At 42.2% G+C, this 23,150-nt stretch overlaps 2 protein-coding genes across 2 annotated transcripts; both read left to right on the top strand.

Moving 5' to 3' along the window:
* The first annotated feature begins 10,456 nt into the window (after positions 1–10,456).
* Positions 10,457–12,871, top strand: LOC106581380 (olfactory receptor 52E4). The gene has a single exon (XM_045704230.1). The coding sequence runs from the start codon at positions 10,470–10,472 to the stop codon at positions 11,403–11,405; it is 936 nt and encodes a 311-aa protein (XP_045560186.1). The 5' UTR covers positions 10,457–10,469; the 3' UTR covers positions 11,406–12,871.
* A 2,486-nt stretch (positions 12,872–15,357) lies between these two features.
* On the top strand, positions 15,358–17,820 carry LOC106581379 (olfactory receptor 6N2). Its single transcript, XM_045703406.1, has 2 exons — positions 15,358–15,376; positions 16,864–17,820. Exons 1-2 carry the CDS (start codon positions 15,358–15,360, stop codon positions 17,814–17,816), a joined length of 972 nt encoding a protein of 323 aa, XP_045559362.1. The 3' UTR covers positions 17,817–17,820.
* Positions 17,821–23,150: the final 5,330 nt, after the last annotated feature.

The following is a 23,150-nucleotide window of genomic DNA, read 5'->3' as shown; positions in this document are numbered from 1 at the left end:
GACATAAATCATGTAGATGATATCTCAAATGTCTAATGCATTTCAATAGAAGGGAGAAATATATCTATCTATCATAACGTTGCCTTGTTTTATTCTCCATGCCTCTAGCCCAGGCATGCTCTAACCTGAGTATACATGTTGATGCTCCATCAGAACATATATCGAATCACATGTTAAAAATGAATATTGTATCTAGTCATATCTAGAACTCCTTCCTTCCTGTTGTGTAAGAATGTCCTCAGAGAGAAACATTGATGAAGTATCTATTAAAATAGGAGGGGATAAGGGAATATGTGGACACTGACCTATGGGATTGCAATGGGGACAAGCGGGCCTCTTTACCAAAGTGGCGTAGAGAACTGGGGAATGGACTAAAGGGATAGGTTAATCGTTCCACCCAGGAGAGATAGCCCTATTGGACAGGGAGGTAGTTAATTACTTTTAGAGTTGTGTGTATTATTGTGAATTGTTAGATACTACTGCACTGTTGGAGCTAGAAACACAAGCATTTCGCTACACCCACAATAACATCTGCTAAATATGTGCATGTGACCAATAACATTTAATTTAATTGAATTGAATCGAGCTCTGGTCATTGTTAGTTGATGAAGGGTTAGGGCGAGGCCACCCCTCTCATTACTGGAGGAATACTGGAGGATCCTGAGGGATGGAAGACTCACTTTACCCACTGCTAGCAGTGCTTCACAAACCCACCGAATTGGTGGGGAATTAGGTCTTTAAAAACATATAAAAACAGAGAAAATTCACAGCCCTTGATTTTTTCCACATGTTGTTGCTACAGCCTGAATTTAACATGGATTAAATGTAGATGTTATGTCCCTGACCTCCACACAATACCCCATAATGTCAACGTGGAATTATGTTTTTCAGAAATGTAAAAAATTTAAGAAAAGCTGAAATGTTTTGAGTCAATATGAATTCAACCCCTCTGTTATGACAAGCCTAAATAAGTTCAGTACTGTAATTATTAACAAGTCCAATAATAAGTTGTATGGACTCACACTTGGTGCAATAACAGTGTTTAACATGATTTTTAACATGACTACCTCATCTCTGTACCCCACATATACAATTATCTGTAAGATCCGTCAGTGAATTTCAAATACAGATTCAACCACAAAGACCAGGGAGGTTTTCCAATGCCTCACAAAGAAGGGCACCTATTGATACAAATTTATAAAAATAAAACACTAAATATCCCTTTGTGCATGGTGAAGTTATTTATTACTCTATGCTGGAGTGAGTTGTCATGCTGTACTTCGCTCCGCGGGTAAAATTACATTTAATTACATTACATTACAACGGAACGATTTGATTAGTGTAATTTTAGCTAGCTAGCTACAAAGTTGTCTTTGCATCAAGGATAAAGGTGTAGCTAAAGGTGTAGGTGTAGCTTTGAGAAACTAACTTTGAGGAACTAACAAGGTTAGCTAGCCAGCTGTATTCGTTCGGTCGCGCCATTTTCCAAACGGCGTCAACACCACAGGCACTGCTAGCTAGCCAACTTTACCAACTAGCAGTACTGTAGAAACTAAATACATTACAACGGAGTGATTTGATTAGTGTAATATTAGCTAGCTACATAGTTGTCTATGTATCAAAGATAAAAGATAAAGGTAAACGCAGCCACTGCTAGCTAGCCAACTCTACCAGCTAGCAGTACTGTATCATTTTTAGTCAATAAGATTTTTGCAACGTACCCTTAACTTTCTGAACTTTCGAGTTGTGTAGTCCACTTGTGTAGCTAGCAGGACTGACTTTGTGTTAGCTAGCCAACGTTTAATTACTTATGCATTATGAAAGGAACTAGACACAGACACGAATGATCCATTGGTAGTTTGTTGTAACCAAGTATTGGTTCTAACCGTGTGTTATTGGATGCTAGCATGCTAGTTAGCTACGGCGTCATAGGACACGGTGCACTGGGTGGGTTTCATGGTAGAATACTGTACCAAGTTATCTAGCTGAATAAACTAAGTTTGAGCCTATTCCTGGAAACATTAAACCACTGTAGTTTACATCAATTATAATTTCTAAAGTGGAAGTTGGAAAAGGTATATTTGAGTGTTTCAGTGAATGGTTAGTGAGGGAGGCCCTGCTCTCTCGCTTGCCCAGTTGTTTAGTTAATTTTCATTCCAATCTCCTTTGCATTAGCATAGCCTCTCCTGTAGCCTGTCAACTATGTGTCTGTCTATCCCTGTTCTCTCCTCTCTGTACAGGCCACACAAATTCTTCACACCGCATGGCCACTGCCACTCTAACCTGGTGGTCCCAGCACGCACAACCCACGTGGAATTCCAGGCCTCCGGCAGCCTCTGGAACTGCCGGTCTGCAGCCAACAAGGCAGAGTTCATCTCAGCCTATGCTACCCTCCAGTCCCTCGACTTCTTGGCGCTGACGGAAACATGGATTACCACAGAAAACACTGCTACTCCTACTGCTCTCTCCTCGTCTGACCACGTGTTCTCGCATACCCCGAGAGCATCTGGTCAGCGGGGTGGTGGCACTGGAATCCTCATCTCTCCCAAGTGGACATTCTCTCTTTCTTCCCTGACCCATCTGTCTATCTCCTCATTTGAATTCCATGCTGTCACAGTCACTAGCCCATTCAAGCTTAACATCCTTATGATTTATCGCCCTCCAGGTTCCCTTGGAGAGTTCATCAATGAGCTTGATGCCTTGATAAGTTCCTTTCCTGAGGATGGCTCACCCCTCATAATTCTGGGTGACTTTAACGTCCCTACGTCTCCCTTTGACTCATTTCTCTCTGCCTCCTTCTTTCCACTCCTCTCCTCTTTTGACCTCACCCTCTCACCGTCCCACCCTACTCACAAGGCAGGAAATACGCTTGACCTCATCTTTACTAGATGCTGTTCTTCTACTAATCTCACTGCAACTCCCCTCCAAGTCTCCGACCACTACCTTGTATCCTTTTCCCTCTCGCTCTCCTCCAACACTACTCACTCTGCCCCTACTCAGATGGTATTGCGCCGTCACAACCTTCGCTCTCTCTCTCCCGCTACTCTCTCCTCTTCCATCCTATCATCTCTTCCCTCTGCTCAATCCTTCTCCAACCAATCTCCTGATTCTGCCTCCTCAACCCTCCTCTCCTCCCTTTCTGCATCCTTTGACTCTCTATGTCCCCTATCCTCCCGGCCGGCTCGGTCCTCCCCTCCTGCTCCGTGGCTTGACGACTCATTGCGAGCTCACAGAACAGGGCTCCGGGCAGCCGAGCGGAAATGGAGGAAAACTAGCCTCCCTGCGGACCTGGCATCTTTTCACTCCCTCCTCTCCACATTTTCTTCCTCTGTTTCTGCTGCTAAAGCCACTTTCTACCACTCTAAATTCCAAGCATCTGCCTCTAACCCTAGGAAGCTCTTTGCCACCTTCTCCTCCCTCCTGAATCCTCCTCCCCCCCCCCCCTCTGCCCTCTCTGCGGATGACTTCGTCAACCATTTTGAAAAGAAGGTCGACGACATCCGATCCTCGTTTGTTAAGTCAAACGATACCGCTGGTCCTGCTCACATTGCCCTACCCTATGCTTTGACCTCTTTCTCCCCTCTCTCTCCAGATGAAATCTTGCGACTTGTGACAGCCGGCCGCCCAACAACCTGCCCGCTTGACCCTATCCCCTCCTCTCTTCTCCAGACCATTTCCGGAGACCTTCTCCCTTACCTCACCTCGCTCATCAACTCATCCTTGACCGCTGGCTACGTCCCTTCTGTCTTCAAGAGAGCGAGAGTTGCACCCCTTCTCAAAAAACCTACACTCAATCCCTCCGATGTCAACAACTACAGACCAGTATCCCTTCTTTCTTTTCTCTTCAAAACTCTTGAGCATGCCGTCCTTGGCCAGCTCTCTTGCTATCTCTCTCAGAATGACCTTCTTGATCCAAATCAGTCAGGTTTCAAGACTGGTCATTCAACTGAGACTGCACTTCTCTGTGTCACGGAGGCTCTCCGCACTGCTAAAGCTAACTCTCTCTCTCCTCTGCTCTCATCCTTCTAGACCTGTCTGCTGCCTTTGATACTGTGAACCATCAGATCCTCCTCTCCACCCTCTCCGAGTTGGGCATCTCCGGCGCGGCTCACTCTTGGATTGCGTCCTACCTGACAGGTCGCGCCTACCAGGTGGCGTGGCGAGAATCCGTCTCCGCACCACGTGCTCTCACCACTGGTGTCCCCCAGGGCTCAGTTCTAGGCCCTCTCCTATTCTCGCTATTCACCAAGTCACTTGGCTCTGTCATATCCTCACATGGTCTCTCCTATCATTGCTACGCAGACGACACACAATTAATCTTCTCCTTTCCCCCTTCTGATAACCAGGTGGCGAATCGCATCTCTGCATGTCTGGCAGACATATCAGTGTGGATGACGGATCACCACCTCAAGCTGAACCTCGGCAAGACGGAGCCGCTCTTCCTCCCGGGGAAGGACTGCCCGTTCCATGATCTCGCCAGCACGTTTGACAACTCCATTGTGTCCTCCTCCCGGAGTGCTAAGAGCCTTGGCGTGACCCTGGACAACACCCTGTCGTTCTCCGCTAACATCAAGGCGGTGACCCGATCCTGTAGGTACATGCTCTACAACATTCGCAGAGTACGACCCTGCCTCACACAGGAAGCGGCACAGGTCCTAATCCAGGCACTTGTCATCTCCCGTCTGGATTACTGCAACTCGCTGTTGGCGGGGCTCCCTGCCTGTGCCATTAAGCCCCTACAACTCATCCAGAATGCCGCAGCCCGTCTGGTGTTCAAACTTCCCATGTTCTCTCACATCACCCCGCTCCTCCGCACACTCCACTGGCTTCCAGTTGAAGCTCGCATCTGCTACAGGACCATGGTGCTTGCCTACGGAGCTGTGAGGGGAACGGCTCCTCCGTACCTTCAGGCTCTGATCAGTCCCTACACCCAAAGAAGGGCACTGCGTTCATCCACCCCTGGCCTGCTTGCCTCCCTACCTCTGCGGAAGCACAGTTCCCGCTCAGCCCAGTCAAAACTGTTCGCTGCTCTGGCACCCCAATGGTGGAACAAGCTCCCTCACAATGCCAGGACAGCGGAGTCAATCACCACCTTCCGGGGACACCTGAATCCCCACCTCTTTAAGGAATACCTGGGATAGGATTAAGTAATCCTTCTAACCCCCCCCCTGCTAAATGTAATTACACTTTGGATGGTGTATCAATACACCCATTTACTACAAAGACAGAGACGTCCTTCCTAACTCAGTTGCCAGGAGGAAGGAAACCACTCAGTGATTTCACCATGAGGCAAAATGGTGATTTTAAAACAGTTACAGAGTTTAATGGCTGTGATAGAAGACAATTGAGGATGGATAAATAACATTGTAGTTACTCCACAATACTAAACTAAATGACAGAGTGAGAAGAAGGAAGCCTGTAAAGAATAAACATATTCCAAAACATGCATCCTGTTTGCAACAAAGTACTAATGTAATACTGCAATAAATGTGGCATAGCAATTAACCTGTTGTCCAATTTACAAAGTGTTGTATTTGGGGCAAATCAAATACAACACATTACTGAGTACAACTCACCATATTTTCAAGCATAGTCGTCCTTGCATTATGTTATGGGTATGCTTGTAATCGTTAAGGACTGGGGAGTTTTTCAGGAAAAAAAATAAACAGAATGGAGCTAAGCACAGGCAAAATCCTAGAGGAAGACCTGGTTCAGTCTGCTTTCCACCAGACACTGGGAGATTACTTTTTGAAAATGTATATCGAGCAAATGTTTCAAAATCGCTTAGAGACTTATACAGAATTTCCCAGAGTTGTAATTGCTGTCAAATGTGCTTCTACAAACTATTGACTCAGCGGTGTGAATACTTATGTAAATTAGATATTTTATTTTGATTTGCAAACATTTCTAAAAACATGTTTTCACTTTCTCATTATGGGGTATTGTGTGTAGATGGGTGAGGAAAAATATCTATTTAATTAATGTTGAATTCAGGCTGTAACACAACAAAATGTGGAAGGGGTATGAATACTTTCTGAAGGCACTGTACAAAACATTGCTTTATTAGGGTATTATTGATAAGATATCATGTTACAGGTGACAATGTTCTGATCTTTTACAGAACCATATTCACTAAAGTATAACTTCTACCTGAGAAGAGGATAAAAAGCCTTCAGTCATGCTCCAAAGCAAACATTACTCACATTTTTCAGGAGATTTCTTAATATTTGAATTATTGAAAACATGAATGCAACTAGATGTAAGGTCTTGTTAATTATTCTAAAGGACTATCTGCTTTAATAACTGAAGGTTAAGAATTTGACTTTACAGTCCTCTTTAGTTTAATTGCAGTAAGTTGAGTCCCCGACTAAGTTCACTGCAAAAAAAAAAAAAGGAATATATACAGTACCAGTCAAAAGTTTGGACACACCTACTAATTCAATGGTTGTACTTATTTTTTTACTATTTTCTACATTTTTGAATAATACTGAAGACATCGAAACTATGAAATAACACATATGGAATCATGTAGTAACCAAAAAAGTGTTAAACAAATCAAAATATATTTTAGATTTTAGATTCTTCAAAGTAGCCACCCTTTGCCTTGATGACAGCTCTAACGTTCATTGCTCCTGTTTCTTGGCCCAAGCATTTGTTAAACATTTATTTGATCTGCAATCTGAGGTGCAGTAAACTCTAATCAACTTATTCTCTGCAGCAGAGGTAACTCCGGGCCTTCCATTCCTGTGGAGGTCCTCATGAGAGCCAGTTTCATCATAGTACTTGACGGTTTTTGTGACTGCACTTGAATAAACTTTCAAAGTGCTTGAAATATTCCGTATTGACTGACCTTCATGTCTTAAAGTAATAATGGACTGTCTTTTCTTCTTGCTTATTTGAGCTGTTCTTGCCATAATATGGACTTGGTATTTTACCAAATAGGACTGTCTTCTGTATACCACCCCTACCTTGTCTCAACACAACTGATTGTCTCAAACGCATTAAGAAGGAAAGAAATTCCACAAAATTACTTTTAAAAAGGCACACCCGTTAATTGAGGCTGGTTGGAAATGATGCCAAATTCTCTAAAATGACGTTGGAGGTGTCTTATGGTAGAGAAATTAACATTCAATTCTATGGCAACAGCTCTGGTGGATATTCCTGCAGTCAGCATGCCAATTGCACGCACCATCAAAACTTGAGACATTTGTGTAATTGCATTGTGTGACAAATCTGCACATTTTAGAGTGGCCTTTTATTGTCCCAGCACAAGGTGCACCTGACTAATGATCATGCTGTTTAATCAGCTTCTTGATATGCCTCACCTGTCAAGTAGATGGATTTTCTTGGCAAAGGAGAAATGCTCACTAACAGGAATGTAAATACATTTTTGCACAACATTGTTCCATATGCTTTTTGTGCATATGGAACATTTCTGGTATCTTTCATTTCAGCTCCTGAAACATGGAACCAACACTTTACATGTTGCGTTTATATTTTTGTTCAGTGTAAACAGCTATTGTTTAAATTCCCTAGAAAGCAATTGTTTACCTTATATATTTCTAAACACACTATCTATTTGTTCGGCTCACAGCCTAACAATCAGATCATCTTTTGGCCCAAAAGGCCCAAAAGACCCAAAAGTTTGAGCACCACTGTTTTATTGATACAAACGTTTGGATTACACACACATATTTTTTAACAGTAAATGTAGCCATACTAATTTGTTATCACATCCACTAGTGTTTTCCTCTCCATTGCATCATTCTTCTCCCTTGTGGGAATTAGAGTTTAGGGATTCTAGATAATTAGCCCTCTGTTATTAGCCTGATTTGTTAGTGCTGCAGTACATAGTGATCATTGCGCTCATTAGATCCTCTAGTCTTTGTACTATAACAGCTTGACCAACCATGGAAAACAGACTTTATAATGTCAGGTAACTCTCACCTGACCCACTGTCAATATCAAATGTATCCACTTGCTCCACTTGGTCAATTAACAGTGAAATTATGTAATTCAAAGAGGGTTGCAGACAGGTGTCATTTCACTGACAAAGGGCACCAAATTATAGGTCTAAGTCATTGTTGAGAGTATGACAGTAGTCCATAAACGTAGATATTTATACACATTGAGTATTTACTGCATCATCAACTTTACTGATAATTAAACAGCATAACTTGGTTATTTGTTACATATCTACGTACCATAAAGACTGAATGCTGTAACCAATGTATCTCAGGCACATACTGGCCTAGAGAAGGGTGAAGGCCTCAATTAAATCACTTGAGGTATCAGCATAAAATACACTACAAGACTAAAAGTATGTGGACACCTGCTCGTGGAAAATCTCCTTCCAAAATCATGGGCATTAATATGGAGTTGGTCCCCCGTTTTCTGCTATAACAGCCTCCGCTCTTCTGGGAAGGCTTTCCACTAGATGTTGGAACATTGCTATGGGGACTTTCTTCCATTCAGCCACAAAAGCATTAGTGAGGTCGGCGCTGAAGTTGGGCGATTAGGCCTGGCTCACAGCCAGCGTTCCAATTCATCCCAAAGATGTTCAATGGAGTTGAGATCAGGGCTCTGTGCAGGCCAGTCCAAAACAATTACTCCTCCTGACCCGCCAAGTAGAAGCCAACAATCTCACCCACCTTCCAACACTACTAGTCTGTTCCCTAGTATACATCGCTACTGCGTGCTTTGAACAGTGAGTTTTCTCGTCGTTTTGAGGATTTCAAAGTGTTGGAAAATAACATGCTGTTGGTTTCCTCTCCTTTCACCTTCAATGTGGATAACGCTCCCACTGAGCTTATCAATCTTCAGTCTGATGCAGTGATTGGAGAACTATTCAAATATCACTGACGAGGTTCTATGCAAAACTTTCCAAAGATTAGGAGTCATGCTCAGAAGATGTTTGTACTGTTTGGGTCAACCTATGTATGTGAACAGACATTTTCAGTGACGAAATATATCAAGTCAATGCACAGATCATCTCTTAATGACTCTCACCTCTCAGCAATCCTGCGCATAGCGATGTCAGAAACTATACCTGACTTCACTGCTCTAGTCAATGCCCACTTCACTTCTCACACTGATTGAGTAGTTTAAATGTAATGTTGAGCTCTCTCTCTTTCCTATGTTTTTGTTCATACCCGTTAACAAGAGTTGCTGAATGCACAGTGTACTTTTCCCTCCGTGTGGTTGATAACAATGAAAATACCTACCAAAAGGAGACATGGATGTGGTTTTATTTCTGTGCATGTTAAAAAACTAAAATATGTAGCATATCTGGACGTAATTTACAGTAGATATATCATACACATGTATAATCCTGTAATATGATTCTGGCCCGCGATGGCAAAACTATATTCTAATGTGGCCCCCAATGGAAAATAAATGCCCAGGCCTTGTCTAGAATGTCATTGTATGCTGTAGCGTTAATATTTCCCTTCATTGGAACTAAGGGGCCAAGCCTGAACCATGAAAAACAGCCCCAGACAATTATTCCTCCTCCACCAAACTTTAAATTGCACTATGCATTGGGGCAGGTAGCGTTCTCCTGGCGTCCGCCAAACCCAGAATCGTCCGTCAGACTGCCAGATGGTGAAGCGTGATTCATCACTCCAGAGAACGCGTTTCTACTGATCCAGAGTCCAATGGCGGTGAGCTTTACACCACTTCAGCCGATGCTTGGCACTGCGCATGGTGATCTTAGGCTGTGTGCTATATTTTATACACCTGTCAGCTATGGGTGTGGCTGAAATAGCCAAATCCACTAATTTGCAGGGGTGTCCACGTACGTTATATATAGTGTATCAGGATTTGATCCTACACAGCACAAAAAGACCAGCTAGTCTAGTACCAAAACTGTTTGTGCTGTCTATCCAAGTCCTATATGGAGTAACTGTCACGCCAACCAGCCATGTTGGCCTGCTTGGTGTGAAGACGGCACGAACAAATCCAGGACCAGGCTAACAAACAGCTACAGATTAACATTCAAAATCTAGTTGCCAGATGGCTTCCATTAGTGGTCGCTCACACAATATTTTCAACATTTTAAATGTATAACAATTTCCTTCTCAAGAGGAGTTGCCTAGCTATAGCTCTTGAGACTATGACATGAAAATCCACATGTTGATAATCACGTGACCATTTGACTTACCTCATCATTGTTGACATAAAATGAAGGATGATAAATGATGGGGGAGTGTTTTAGATAAAAAGGATGTGGCCGATACCTGTGGCAGGATTCATACCCTCTTCAGCAAGGTACAAGTGTGGCTTTTGAGGACTGCCTGTATACAGATTTTCCTCATGACTGACTACAGCAGCAGATTGAAAAAAAGAGGATACAAACAGCATGTGTAGTATATCTTCATTTAAAACTTGTATTTACAATTATAACAAATGATCATTTATATTTATATTTCTGTCCTTTTTTTACAGGTTTGCCCTGCATTGCTAACAGGATGGACGACAACATGTCATTACCAAGCCATATCCTTCACATCCAGGGTTTTCAATTGTCACAGACATTCATGTATCCAATTTTTTTCTCCTTGCTGTTTGTCTATCTCGCCCTCCTTGTGTCTAACATTGGAGTCCTGGTCGCCATCATCACAGAGAGAAGCTTGCACCAACCAATGTATATCCTCTTCTGTAACCTGTCTGTAAATGATCTGATTGGCAACACTGTCTTGTTGCCTCGCCTCATGGCTGACATTGTTTCAACTGAGAGGTTTATCACGTACAGCCAATGTGTTGCTCAGGCCTTTTTCAGTCACATGTTTGGATCAGCCTCACATATGATACTGATCATTATGGCTTTTGACAGGTATGTGGCCATATGTTACCCATTAAGGTACACGTCCATAATGACAACCAAAACTTTAGTTATGTTGTCTGTGTCTGCTTGGGGGGTTTCCCTTGTGTTAGTGTCTGTCCTACTGGGTCTCACCATGAGGCTATCCCGCTGCAGTTCAATCATTCGGAATGCTTATTGTGACAATGCATCATTGTTCAAGCTATCCTGTGAGAACGTTTCAATCAACAACATTTATGGACTATTTTTCACTGTGCTGCTCTTTACTTCCTCAATGGGAAGCATCGCTGTCACTTATTTCAGGATTGCTGTGATTTGCTGGACCAAGAAAAGCAAAGAGCTGAACAACAGAGCATTGCAGACCTGTACAAGCCACCTGGTACTGTATCTCATTATGCTGTGGACTGGGTTTCTAACCATCATACTGCATCGCTTTTCAGAATATCCATATTTGAGAAAACTTGCTTACATTCTATTTCATGTCGTCCCTGCTAATTTGAATCCAATTATCTACGGCTTGCAAACAAAGTCATTGCGGCAGAAAATTATACAAATACTCAGCCGGAAAGTTACAGACTCTTAATACAGATATTTGTTTGGCACTTCGTAAATAATATTGACAGGCTTGTTGATTATTCTGGTATTGAAACCCTAAAACAAAATGGATTAGAATTCAACACATACCATTCTTAAAAGTGATGTTTAAAGTGTATTTAAAAAATGTTCTACTCCATTTTCATAATCTCCAGCACCACCCCAACATCAACATATGTTAGAATGACACTTTTCTATGTTTTGTAGTCAAAAAGATAGAGGAAGATAAGTGTTTCCAATGACATCATCTAGTGTGTTTTTAACCAATTATGTGCAGGCAATGAGCAGGCAATGTTCGGGAGTAAATTGTCTTTCCATTTACACATTTTGATGTTGGAGATTATGAATATGAAGTAGAAAAATTGTGAAATCACCCTTTAAAGGTGATGTTCTGTAAGATATTAGGAGGTATGAATGAGGGAACTGTAAAGGTGACGATGAGCACACATTGTTTTACAGGCTTTGCTGTCTGTGTCTTGTCATTACCTGATTGCCAGTCAAAATGGTATCTCTATAGAGACCTCTAGTGTCTGTTAGCTGAAAATTCAGAGGGACATCTGAGATGCTCAAATCCAAGATTGAAGGTCTGCAATACTTCTGGTTTCAGGTGAATTGAGAGATTGTCCTTAATGGCCAGAGATTCCACTCACCTGTACCTGATTCACTCTACAGAGTCAACCTGTACCTGATTCACTCTATAGAGTCAACCTGTACCTGATTCACTCTATAGAGTCAACCTATACCTGATTCACTCTATAGAGCCAACCTGTACCTGATTCACTCTATAGAGCCAACCTGTACATGATTCACTCTATAGAGTCAACCTGTACCTGATTCACTCTATAGAGCCAACCTGTAGCTGATTCACTCTATAGAGCCAACCTGTACCTGATTCAATCTATAGAGCCAACCTGTACCTGATTCAATCTATAGAGCCAACCTGTAGCTGATTCACTCTATGGAGCCAACCTGTACCTGATTCACTCTATGGAGCCAACCTGTAGCTGATTCACTCTATGGAGCCAACCTGTAGCTGATTCACTCTATAGAGCCAACCTGTAGCTGATTCACTCTATGGAGCCAACCTGTAGCTGATTCACTCTATGGAGCCAACCTGTAGCTGATTCACTCTATAGAGCCAACCTGTAGCTGATTCACTCTATGGAGCCAACCTGAAGCATATCAGATATTTTTTTTTTTGAGTAACCAGCTCAGCGCAGTACAGTTCAACTCGGCTCGGTTTGACTGTCGTGTGAAAAGGAATACAGAAAATGTGTATAAACTGATATTAAAGTAGCAAGGTATTCACAGCTCGGGAGCCTGAATGTGAACTCAAATGTGCATAACCACTTTAAGCATGTGCAACACTCTGGCAAAAGCATTATACTGTCATAGAAATATGTGCTATTTTGGACATTTTAACTGGCATTGGGCAGAAATGTGCTCTTTTTAAACCACAACATTTTATGAAAAAGTAGACATTTAAATGATTTGAATCATAATAAACAATAAGCATCAACTTATGACATTATTGCTATTCTCTATACACGTTTCTAGAAAATAGGCAAAATATAATGTTTTTAATTACATTCATTTTATTTAGTCAATGCAATAAGATAGGATACTCTAAATGTTACCAGAAAACATTTGTCCTTTTTGCTGGCAAAGGAGACAGACAATATTGAATAAAATATTTCACAATTTCTTATAGATATCATTGTGACTTTGGCTGTGGCTAATTGAAATGACCATTGAAAAGCAGGAAATATCCCAGATTGCCTTCAACTGATCCAAGGCCTTTTCCCTCTGAAACAGTTCCTACAGTCCTTCATTTGCTCCCTCTCACAGGAGCAGAGCCAGGCAATTGACATTCATGTCTGTCTGTTAACCAATAACATCACAAGAGGGACATACAGTGAGCTCCAAAAGTATTGGGACAGTGACAAATGTTTTGTTGTTTTGGATCTGTACTCCAGCACTTTGAATTTGAAATAATACAATGACTATGATGTTAAAGTGCAGATCGCCAGCTTTAATTTAAGCGTGTTTTCATCCATATTGGGTGAACCGTTTTGAAATTACAGCACTTTTTGTACATAGTCCCCACATTTTAGGGGACCAAAAGTGCTGGGATAAATTAACTTATGTGTATTAAAGTAGTTAAAAGTTTACAGTAGTATTTGTTCCAATATTCATTGTACGCAATGACTACATCAAGCTTGTGACTCTACAAATTTGTTGGATGCATTTTCTGTTTATTTTGGTTGTGTTTCAGATTATTTTTTAAACAAGAATATAATATTTTTCTAAACACTTCGACATTAATGTGGATGCTACTGTACCAGGATTATGGATCATCCTGAATGAATCGTGAATAATGATGAGTGAGAAAGTTACAGACGCACAAATATCAAATATGCACAAGTATACAGAAGATAGCCCTATTTGGTAAAACACCAAGTCCATATTATGGCAAGAACAGCTCAAATAAGTAAAGAGAATGACAGTCCATCATTACTTTAAGACATGAAGGTCAGTCAATAGTCAATACGGAATATTTCAAGCATTTGAAAGTTTCTTCAAGTGCAGTCACAAGAACCGTCAAGTACTATGATGAAACTGGCTCTCATGAGGACCGCCACAGGAATGGAAGGCCCGGAGTTACCCGGCTGGAGAGGATAAATTCATTAGATATGTTTTTCAACAGGACAATGACCCAACACACCTCCAGGCTGTGTGAGGGCTATTTGACCAAGAAGGAGAGTGATGGAGTGCTGCATCAGATGACCTGGCCTCCACAATCCCCCGACCTCAACCAAATTGATATGGTTTGGGATGAGTCGGACCGCAGAGTGAAGGAAAAACAGTCAACAAGTGCTCAGTATATGTGGGAACTCCTTCAAAAGGAGTTGGAAAAGCATTCCAGGTAAGGCTGGTTGAGAGAATGCCAAGTGTGTGCAAATCTGTAATCAAGGCATAGGGTGGCTATTTGAAGAATCTCAGATATATTTTTACACTTTTTTGATTACTACGTACATGATTCCATATGTGTTATTTCATAGTTTTGATGTCTTCACTATTATTTTACAATGTAGAAAATAGTAAAAATAAAGAAAAACCCTGGAATGAGCAGTTGTTCTAAAACTTTTGACTGGTAGTGTACATTTTCCCCGACACCCAAAAGTACTCATTACATTTTGAATGCTTACCAGGACAGGAAAATGGTCAAATTCACGCACTTATCAAGAGAACATCCCTGATCATCCCTACTGCCTCAGATCTGTCAGACTCACTAAACACACATGCTTCATTTGTAAAGTATGTCTGTGTTTTTAGACTTTGCCCCTTGATATCCATAAATTAAAAAAACAAGGAAATGGTGCTGTCTGGTTTGCTTAATATAGGGAATTTGAAATGATTTATACTTTTACTTTTGATACTTAAGAATATTTTTGCAATTACATTTAATTTTGATATTTAAGTATATTTAAAACCAAGTACTTTTAGACTTTTTCTCAAGTAGTTTTTACTGGGTGACTTTATTTTTACTTGAGTCATTTTCTATTAACGTATGTTTACTTTTACTCAAGTATGACAATAGGGTACTTTTTCCATGGGATGTTCTTATGTTCTTCTACTTAGTATATTTAATCACTGCATGAATACTATATAATTTAATATTAAATCACAGTGTATTGGACCACAGTGTATTGAAGGGTCTCTGTGTTCTGATTAAACCAATTAGAGCTGGTGTTGTAGGTCCCAATTATGAGCTTGTGCCAGACAACATAATAAAAAGGTCCCAAAGTGACTCCTGTGTTTTCTGTCTAATTAAAAAGCTTCCTGAACAAGGATTACAGAGGAAGTGCGGTGAGAAGTTGTTATATAAATTCCCACATTATGCAGCTCTTCCTCAATCCCAGAGATGCGGGTCTGGTGAGATGACCAACTCAATGGCAAGTAAGTGAGAACTCCAGTGCTTTCTATGACATGAAAATTGTTTGTGTTTTCTAATTTTCCAATTGGAAAAATCGAATGATACAAGAGCTGTTCAAGGAACAAGAAGAACGGCAGCCATAATAAACATACTTCTCTTTCAGGTAAACAAAATTACTTTCCCAATATTTAAATAGGAATTTCTCACCATCTGATTAATGTAAAATATATTGTCAACAGTGTCTGGTGAATTGGAGGATGCTAACAATTTTCTGGTTTCTTTAGAACGTCCTGTTAAATGTTTTTAAAATGCAATGACAACAAAATGTATAGCTACAATTATTACCTTATTTGAGTCGATGTATTAACCCTAACACAATCCATTCAACCTTTGCAGATATTCTTTCTCCCATGTCCATATTTATTTATTTTATTCTCAGTTGTGTGAATCAATGTTTTTTTCTAAGTGGGATGCTTTGGATGACCCAACTGACCTAACCCCATTGAAATGTAAAATGGTTAAGGTAAGGGTTAGGGTTGGGGTTAAGTAAGGGTTTGTGTAATGGTCAGGGTTAGGGGTCAGGATTTAGGGTAGGGTCGTCCCACTTAGCAACCTAGCGAGGCTCTATGATTACCTGTGGCAACTTTGGACAACCATGCCCTTGTCCGGATCAACCTTACTCTAAACCCCCCCGCACCGCTTTGATCCAGCCTGGTTGGGTTACATGCGGAAGACACATTTTGGTTGAACGCACTAAGTTGTGCAAGTTGTGCAACTGTGCAACTGACTAGATATCCCTCCTTCATTGTCAGCTGATTCCATACAAATCTTTGCTTTCGAGTTTGCAGTGTTGTCTATTGGTGAAACGTGAACAGTGAACAACTATCAAACTCTTATTTCATCCTTAGGCTTTTGTTTCGTTCTATTATGATGTAACTTCTGTATCCCATGAAGTTCAAAAAGGTCCTACTATATGTGTGTGTGTGTGTGTGTGTGTGTGTGTGTGTGTGTGTGTGTGTGTGTGTGTGTGTGTGTGTGTGTGTGTGTGTGTGTGTGTGTGTGTGTGTGTGTGTGTGTGTGTCTATGGTGTGTGTGTGTGTATGGTGTGTGTGTGTGTGTGTGCTGTGTGTGTGAGTGCATGCGTGCGTGTGTATGGTGTGTGTGTGTATGGTGTGTGTGTGTATGGTGTGTGTGTGTCTGTTTGTATGAGTGCATGCGTGTGTATGGTGTGTGTGTATTGTCTCTCTGTGTGTGTGTGTGTGTGTGTGTGTGTGTGTGTGTGTGTGTGTGTGTGTGTGTGTGTGTGTGTGTGTGTGTGTGTGAAAATACTGCATGCAGATGTTATACCTATTCATAATAAGGTCATAACAACTATACTGCTTAACAATGTATTCCTTGTAGTTACACTGTGCCCGACTATATACTTACTGTTTAAATATAAACCAGTATGTGTTTTAGACAGTACTTCGTGGATGCATGAAAATCTCATTCTTCTCATGATGTTTTTCAGATGTTTCTCAACCACTGGAGTTCAACGTGAGCCTGTTTTCAGATTTCCTGATACATGGAGGGGAGCTGGGTCTCAAGGAGATCTACACAGACTTGGCCATCTTTCTTCTGGTGGTATACATCATGGTTGTCATCGGCAACGCCATGATCATCACTCTGGTGTTGCTCGACTCCAAACTTCACACACCAATGTATATTTTCCTCTGTAATCTGTCTCTCATAGATATAGTGATCACCACCAGCGTTCTACCTAAAATGATATCAGTGTGTTTGTGGAATGATGTGTCCATTTCATTTGCAGGTTGCTTCTTGCAGATGTATACCTATTTGACATTCCAAACTGCAGAGGGATTTCTCCTATGTGCTATGGCCTACGACCGCTATGTTGCTATCTGCAATCCTTTACGCTACAACAGCATCATGACATTCAAAGTATGTGTGATCCTGGCCTCAACAGCATGGGCTTTGGGGATAATTCTTCCAGCATTGAATGTCATTCTTGCATCACAACTACCTTTCTGTAGTAATCAGATAATGTATTGGTTTTGTGATTATCCTCCGATTGTTACATTGTCTTGTTTGGACACAACACTGTTGATAGATCTAGCCCTCGCATGTGCTTTATTTGTGATGTATGTTCCATTCACTGTCATAATTTGGTCATATTGTAAAATCATCAAATCTGTTTGCAAAATTGCCACATCTGAAGGGCGGAAAAAAGCTTTCTCCACCTGCTCCTCTCATCTCATTGTTGTCCTTACCTTCTACACTGCTCATTCATGTGTCTACATCAGTGCTAAATCATATCATATTCATCCCAATGTTCTCATCTTGATATCTATTGTTAACTGTATTTTAACTCCTCTTGTGAACCCACTTGTTTACAGTTTCAGAAACAAACAGATAAAGGATTCTGTCCTGAAACTCTTGTTCTCCAATAAAGTTATTCCATAACGCACCATGTTTGGATTTTATTATTTAAAGGTACAATACAGCTGTTCTTTTTCATTCTTTTTTTAAAATCTCAAAATCAAATCATTTCTGGGTAACAATTAAGTACCTTACTGTGATTGTTTTCAATTAAAATTGTAAAAATCTTAGCAAAATTTCTCAAGCAATACTTTTGCTAGGACAGTCTGGGACTGGTCTGAGTGGGAAGGAAAAACTGAAAACTAGCTGTTATTGGCAGAAAGGTTTGGAACTCTCTTTCTTATAGGTCTATTAACAAATTTACTGCCTGGTGAGGTCACCAGACAGGCCAAAACTCCATCTCACCAGAACAGACTGAAATTTCAGGCAGTCTTTAAAAAAAATTCTTATACTAAAATGGCATTATCAATTTCACAGTATTATTCCAACCTCATTGTGTGGAAATATGTATACAACACAGGTAAATCACGTTTTCACATTTATATACACTGCTCAAAAAAATAAAGGGAACACTTAAACAACACAATGTAACTCCAAGTCAATCACACTTCTGTGAAATCAAACTGTCCACTTAGGAAGCAACACTGATTGACAATAAATTTCACATGCTGTTGTGCAAATGGAATAGACAACAGGTGGAAATTATAGGCAATTAGCAAGACACCACCAATAAAGGAGTGGTTCTGCAGGTGGGGACCACAGACCACTTCTCAGTTCCTATGCTTCCTGGCTGATGTTTGGGTCACTTTTGAATGCTGGCGGTGCTTTCACTCTAGTGGTAGCATGAGACGGAGTCTACAACCCACACAAGTGGCTCAGGTAGTCCAGGATGGCACATCAATGCGAGCTGTGGCAAGAAGGTTTGCTGTGTCTGTCAGCGTAGTGTCCAGAGCATGGAAGCGCTACCAGGAGACAGGCCAGTACATCAGGAGACGTGGAGGAGGCCGTAGGAGGGCAACAACCCAGCAGCAGGACCGCTACCTCTGCCTTTGTGCAAGGAGGAGCAGGAGAAGCACTGCCAGAGCCCTGCAAAATGACCTCCAGCAGGCCACAAATGTGCATGTGTCTGCTCAAACGGTCAGAAACAGACTCCATGAGGGTGGTATGAGGGCCCGACGTCCACAGGTGGGGGTTGTGCTTACAGCCCAACACCGTGCAGGCCATTTGGCATTTGCCAGAGAACACCAAGATTGGCAAATTCGCCACTGGCGCCCTGTGCTCTTCACAGATGAAAGCAGGTTCACACTGAGCACATGTGACAGACATGACAGAGTCTGGAGATGCCGGGGAGAACGTTCTGCTGCCTGCAACATCCTCCAGCATGACCGGTTTGGCGGTGGGTCAGTCATGGTGTGGGGTGGCATTTCTTTGGGGGGCCGCACAGCCCTCCATGTGCTCGCCAGAGGTAGCCTGACTGCCATTAGGTACTGAGATGAGATCCTCAGACCCCTTGTGAGACCATAAGCTGGTGCGGTTGGCCCTGGGTTCCTCCTAATGCAAGACAATGCAAGACCTCATGTGGCTGGAGTGTGTCAGCAGTTCCTGCAAGAGGAAGGCATTGATGCTATGGACTGGCCTGCCCGTTCCCCAGACCTGAATCCAATTGAGCACATCTGGGACATCATGTCTCGCTCCATCCACCAACGCCACATTGCACCACATACTGTCCAGGAGTTGGTGGATGCTTTAGTCCAGGTCTGGGAGGAGATCCCTCAGGAGACCATCCGCCACCTCATCAGGAGCATGCCCAGGCGTTGTAGGGAGGTCATACAGGCACGTGGAGGCCACACACACTACTGAGACTCATTTTGACTCGTTTTAAGGACATTACATCAAAGTTGGATCAGCCTGTAGTGTGGTTTTCCACTTTAATTTTGAGTGTGACTCCAAATCCAGACCTCCATGGGTTGATAAATTGGATTTCCATTGATTATTTTTGTGTGATTTTGTTGTCAGCACATTCAACTATGTAAAGAAAAAAGTATTTAATAAGATTATTTCTTTCATTCAGATCTAGGATGTGTTGTTTAAGTGTTCCCTTTATTTTTTGGAGCAGTATATATATATATATATATATATATATATATATATATACTTATTTTTTCACCTTTATTTAACTAGGCAATTCAGTTAAGAACAAATTCTTATTTACAATGATGGCCTACTGGGGAACAGTGTGTTAACTGCCTTGTTCAGGGGCAGAACAACAGATTTTTACCATGTTATCTTGTGTCACGCCCTGACCATAGAGAGCCCTTGGTTCTCTATGGTGTAGTAGGTCAGGGCGTGACTAGGGGGTGTTCTAGTTGATATTTTCTGTGTTGGTGTTTTTGTATGGTTCCCAATTAGAGGCAGCTGGTAATCGTTGCCTCTAATTGGGGATCATATTTAGGTAGCCGTTTTCCTACCTGTGTTTGTGGGATATTGTTTGTTTGTGTATGTGACACTACGACTTCACGGTCTTTGTAAGTTTTGTTGTTTTTGTTCTAGTTTCACTGAAATAAAGATGTGGAACCCAACACACACTGCGCCTTGGTCCACTCATTTTGAAGAGCGTGACAGCTTGGGGGTTCGATCCAGCAACGTTTCGATTACTGGCCCACCACTCTAACCACTATGCTACCTGCTGCCCCTTTATAATTATACTCAAATATGATTATGTTACTTTTAAATGGTAAAAGGTTACACAGCGAGGAAAAACCAATGTCTATACATTCCGGGTTGAGATTGACTGGAGCTTCCAGATTTTAAAACTGTCACACATATTTAAGTTCCATAGAGGTGTACAACTCCCTGCTGGCAACACAAGACTGTTTGCTGCATATCAGCGTTTGCAGTTAACACCTAGCTAGCCGATGGAGTTTGTGAAGAGTTTGTTGAGCATCTATCCATGCATATAAACATTTTAGAGGATCAAAGTGATGTGTTGGACATAATTAATCAGAAACGATTTGCCCCAGTCATAAGCCTACGTAATGATGCAACATGGGAAGGGAAGCACAGTAGAGAGTAGTAGTTATTATTATCCATTTTAGCTCTGCACTCGTTTGCCATGAATTCCATGCACGTATTACCAATCAATGCATGCTTGGGAGTTATTAGGCCTACTGTTGTGTGAAATGCTGATTGGCTGGAATAATCCCAGGAAACCAACTATGTTCTGAACTAGGAGAGAGTCTGCAGTTAGAGGAGGTGTGTGGAAGCCCCTGGGTACTGCAGGAGGGCCATAACATAGACAGGACAACAGAAACACAACACTTGGTGTCTAGATCAAGTCCACATGATGACCTGTACATTGAGATAAACTAGTCATATTGTCAAGTCACTTTCAGGAGATTGATATTTTCTTCTGTAAATGCAGTCTTGTTCATGTAATTCTTTTTGCAAACTGTATTAAGCATCATTGTTTTGTGCACACTACACAGACGGTAAGTGTTACTGTATGGTGGGCAGGCATGTCCAATCATTGGTGTTATTGGGCTAATTCAATACCAGATTCATCAATTCATCATTTGCATCAATGGCTATTCAAAATTGTTGATTTTAAATGTAGTGTTTGCAATAGAGATTAATGATTCATGTTTGTTTGACTTTTTAATGTGTCTTTTCACAGAAACAGTCCAAATAATATCCAAATCTGGAGTGTCTACAGCATAAATGCCCTGAACACATCTTTCACAATGTAGAATCTAAGTGTCTCATAACAAATAACATTGTCTCATAAATAATGTCTCATACCAAATCAGATAACTATTTATGTCTTTCTCAAGCAAATGCTGATATTGTGCACCTTTGTAAAATGATCTTCCTTGACCGCCAGGTGACTCTTGCCTTCAAGCCAATGTGACTGTTGTGACTGACTTCTTCTTTGTTGGGGGTGAGAGAGGGCTGAACATCTTCTACCCAGAGCTGGCCATCTTGCTATTGGTGGTCTACCTGAGGATACTGAATGGAAAGCTCATCATACTTACCCATGTGGCGACAGACCCAAGCTGCAGTCTGCCATGTACATTTTCCTCAGCAACCTGGCACTGACAGACACTGTGATATCAACCAGTGTTTTCGCTAAGATGATAGCAGTGTGTTTGTGGAATGACATAACCATCTCTCAGTGTGTTTCATCCAGTTGTATGTGTCATTTGAAACCATTGAGAGGGAGCTGCTGTGTGTCATAGCCTATAAGCGCTACGCCGCCAGCTGCATTATTGTAACACTTTGGGCTTCGTGGGTGTAGAGTCAGGCGCAGGAAGCAGGAAAATGTTTGGTACAATATGTAATTTAATAAGTACTGAAAACCGAGGAAATATGTCCAAACACAACAGGGCGAAACAATAACCCCGAAGTCCAAAATACATGTACCACAAAACATACAAAGTGACGACACGTAACAAGCCCGCACACAGAACAGGTGGAGAGGCGGGCTTAAATAATAAAACGAATTCCTAATGGGAAACAGGTGTAACTCATAAAGACATAACTAACAGAAAAATGAAAAAGGGATCGATGGCAGCTAGTAGGCCGGTGACGTCGACCGCCGAGCGCCACCCGAACAGGGAGAGGAACCGCCCTCGGCAGTAGTCGTGACAATACCCCCCCCCCCGACGCGCGGCTCCCGCAGCGCGCCGACACCGGCCTCGAGGTCGACCCAGAGGACGAGGTGCAGGGCGATCCGGATGGAGGTGATGGAAATCAACTAACAATGATGGATCCAGTATGTCCCCCACCGGGACCAAGCACCTCTCCCCTTGACCGTACCCCTCCCAGTCCACGAGGTACTGCAGGCCCCCCACCCGGTGTCTTGAGTCCAGAATGGAGCGTACTGTGTACGCCGGGCCCCCCTCGATGTCCAGAGGGGGCGGAGAGACCTCCGGCATCTCACCGTCTTGTAGGGGACCAGCTACCACCGGCCTGAGGAGAGACACATGAAACGAGGGGTTAATACGATAATAAGAAGGGAGTTTTAATCTATAACACACCTCGTTTATTCTCCTCAGGACTTTGAAGGGCCCTACACGCTGCGGACCCAGCTTCCGGCAGGGCAAGCGGAGGGGCAGGTTTCGGGTCGAGAGCCAGACCCTGTCTCCTGGTGCGAATATGGGAGCCTCACTGCGGTGGCGGTCAGCGCTCCTCTTTTGCCTTTCTCCTGCTTGTTTAAGGGATTCCTCCACAGCTCTCCAGGTGTCCTTGGAGCACTGTACCCAATCCTCCACCGCAGGAGCCTCGGTCTGACTCTGATGCCATGGTGCCAGGACCGGCTGGTAGCCTAACACACACTGGAAAGGCGACATATTAGTGGATGAGTGGCGGAGTGAATTTTGCGCCACCTCAGCCCAGGGTAAATACCTCGACCACTCACCT

This window comes from Salmo salar, chromosome ssa20, assembly GCF_905237065.1.
Source record: "Salmo salar chromosome ssa20, Ssal_v3.1, whole genome shotgun sequence".
Taxonomy (NCBI): Eukaryota; Metazoa; Chordata; class Actinopteri; order Salmoniformes; family Salmonidae; genus Salmo; species Salmo salar.
This window is presented reverse-complemented; position numbering and strand designations above follow the sequence as displayed.

Excerpts from the sequence above, each read along its gene's own strand:
- LOC106581380 (XM_045704230.1), top strand. The coding sequence starts at position 10,470 with ATGGACGACAACATGTCATTACCAAGCCATATCCTTCACATCCAGGGT.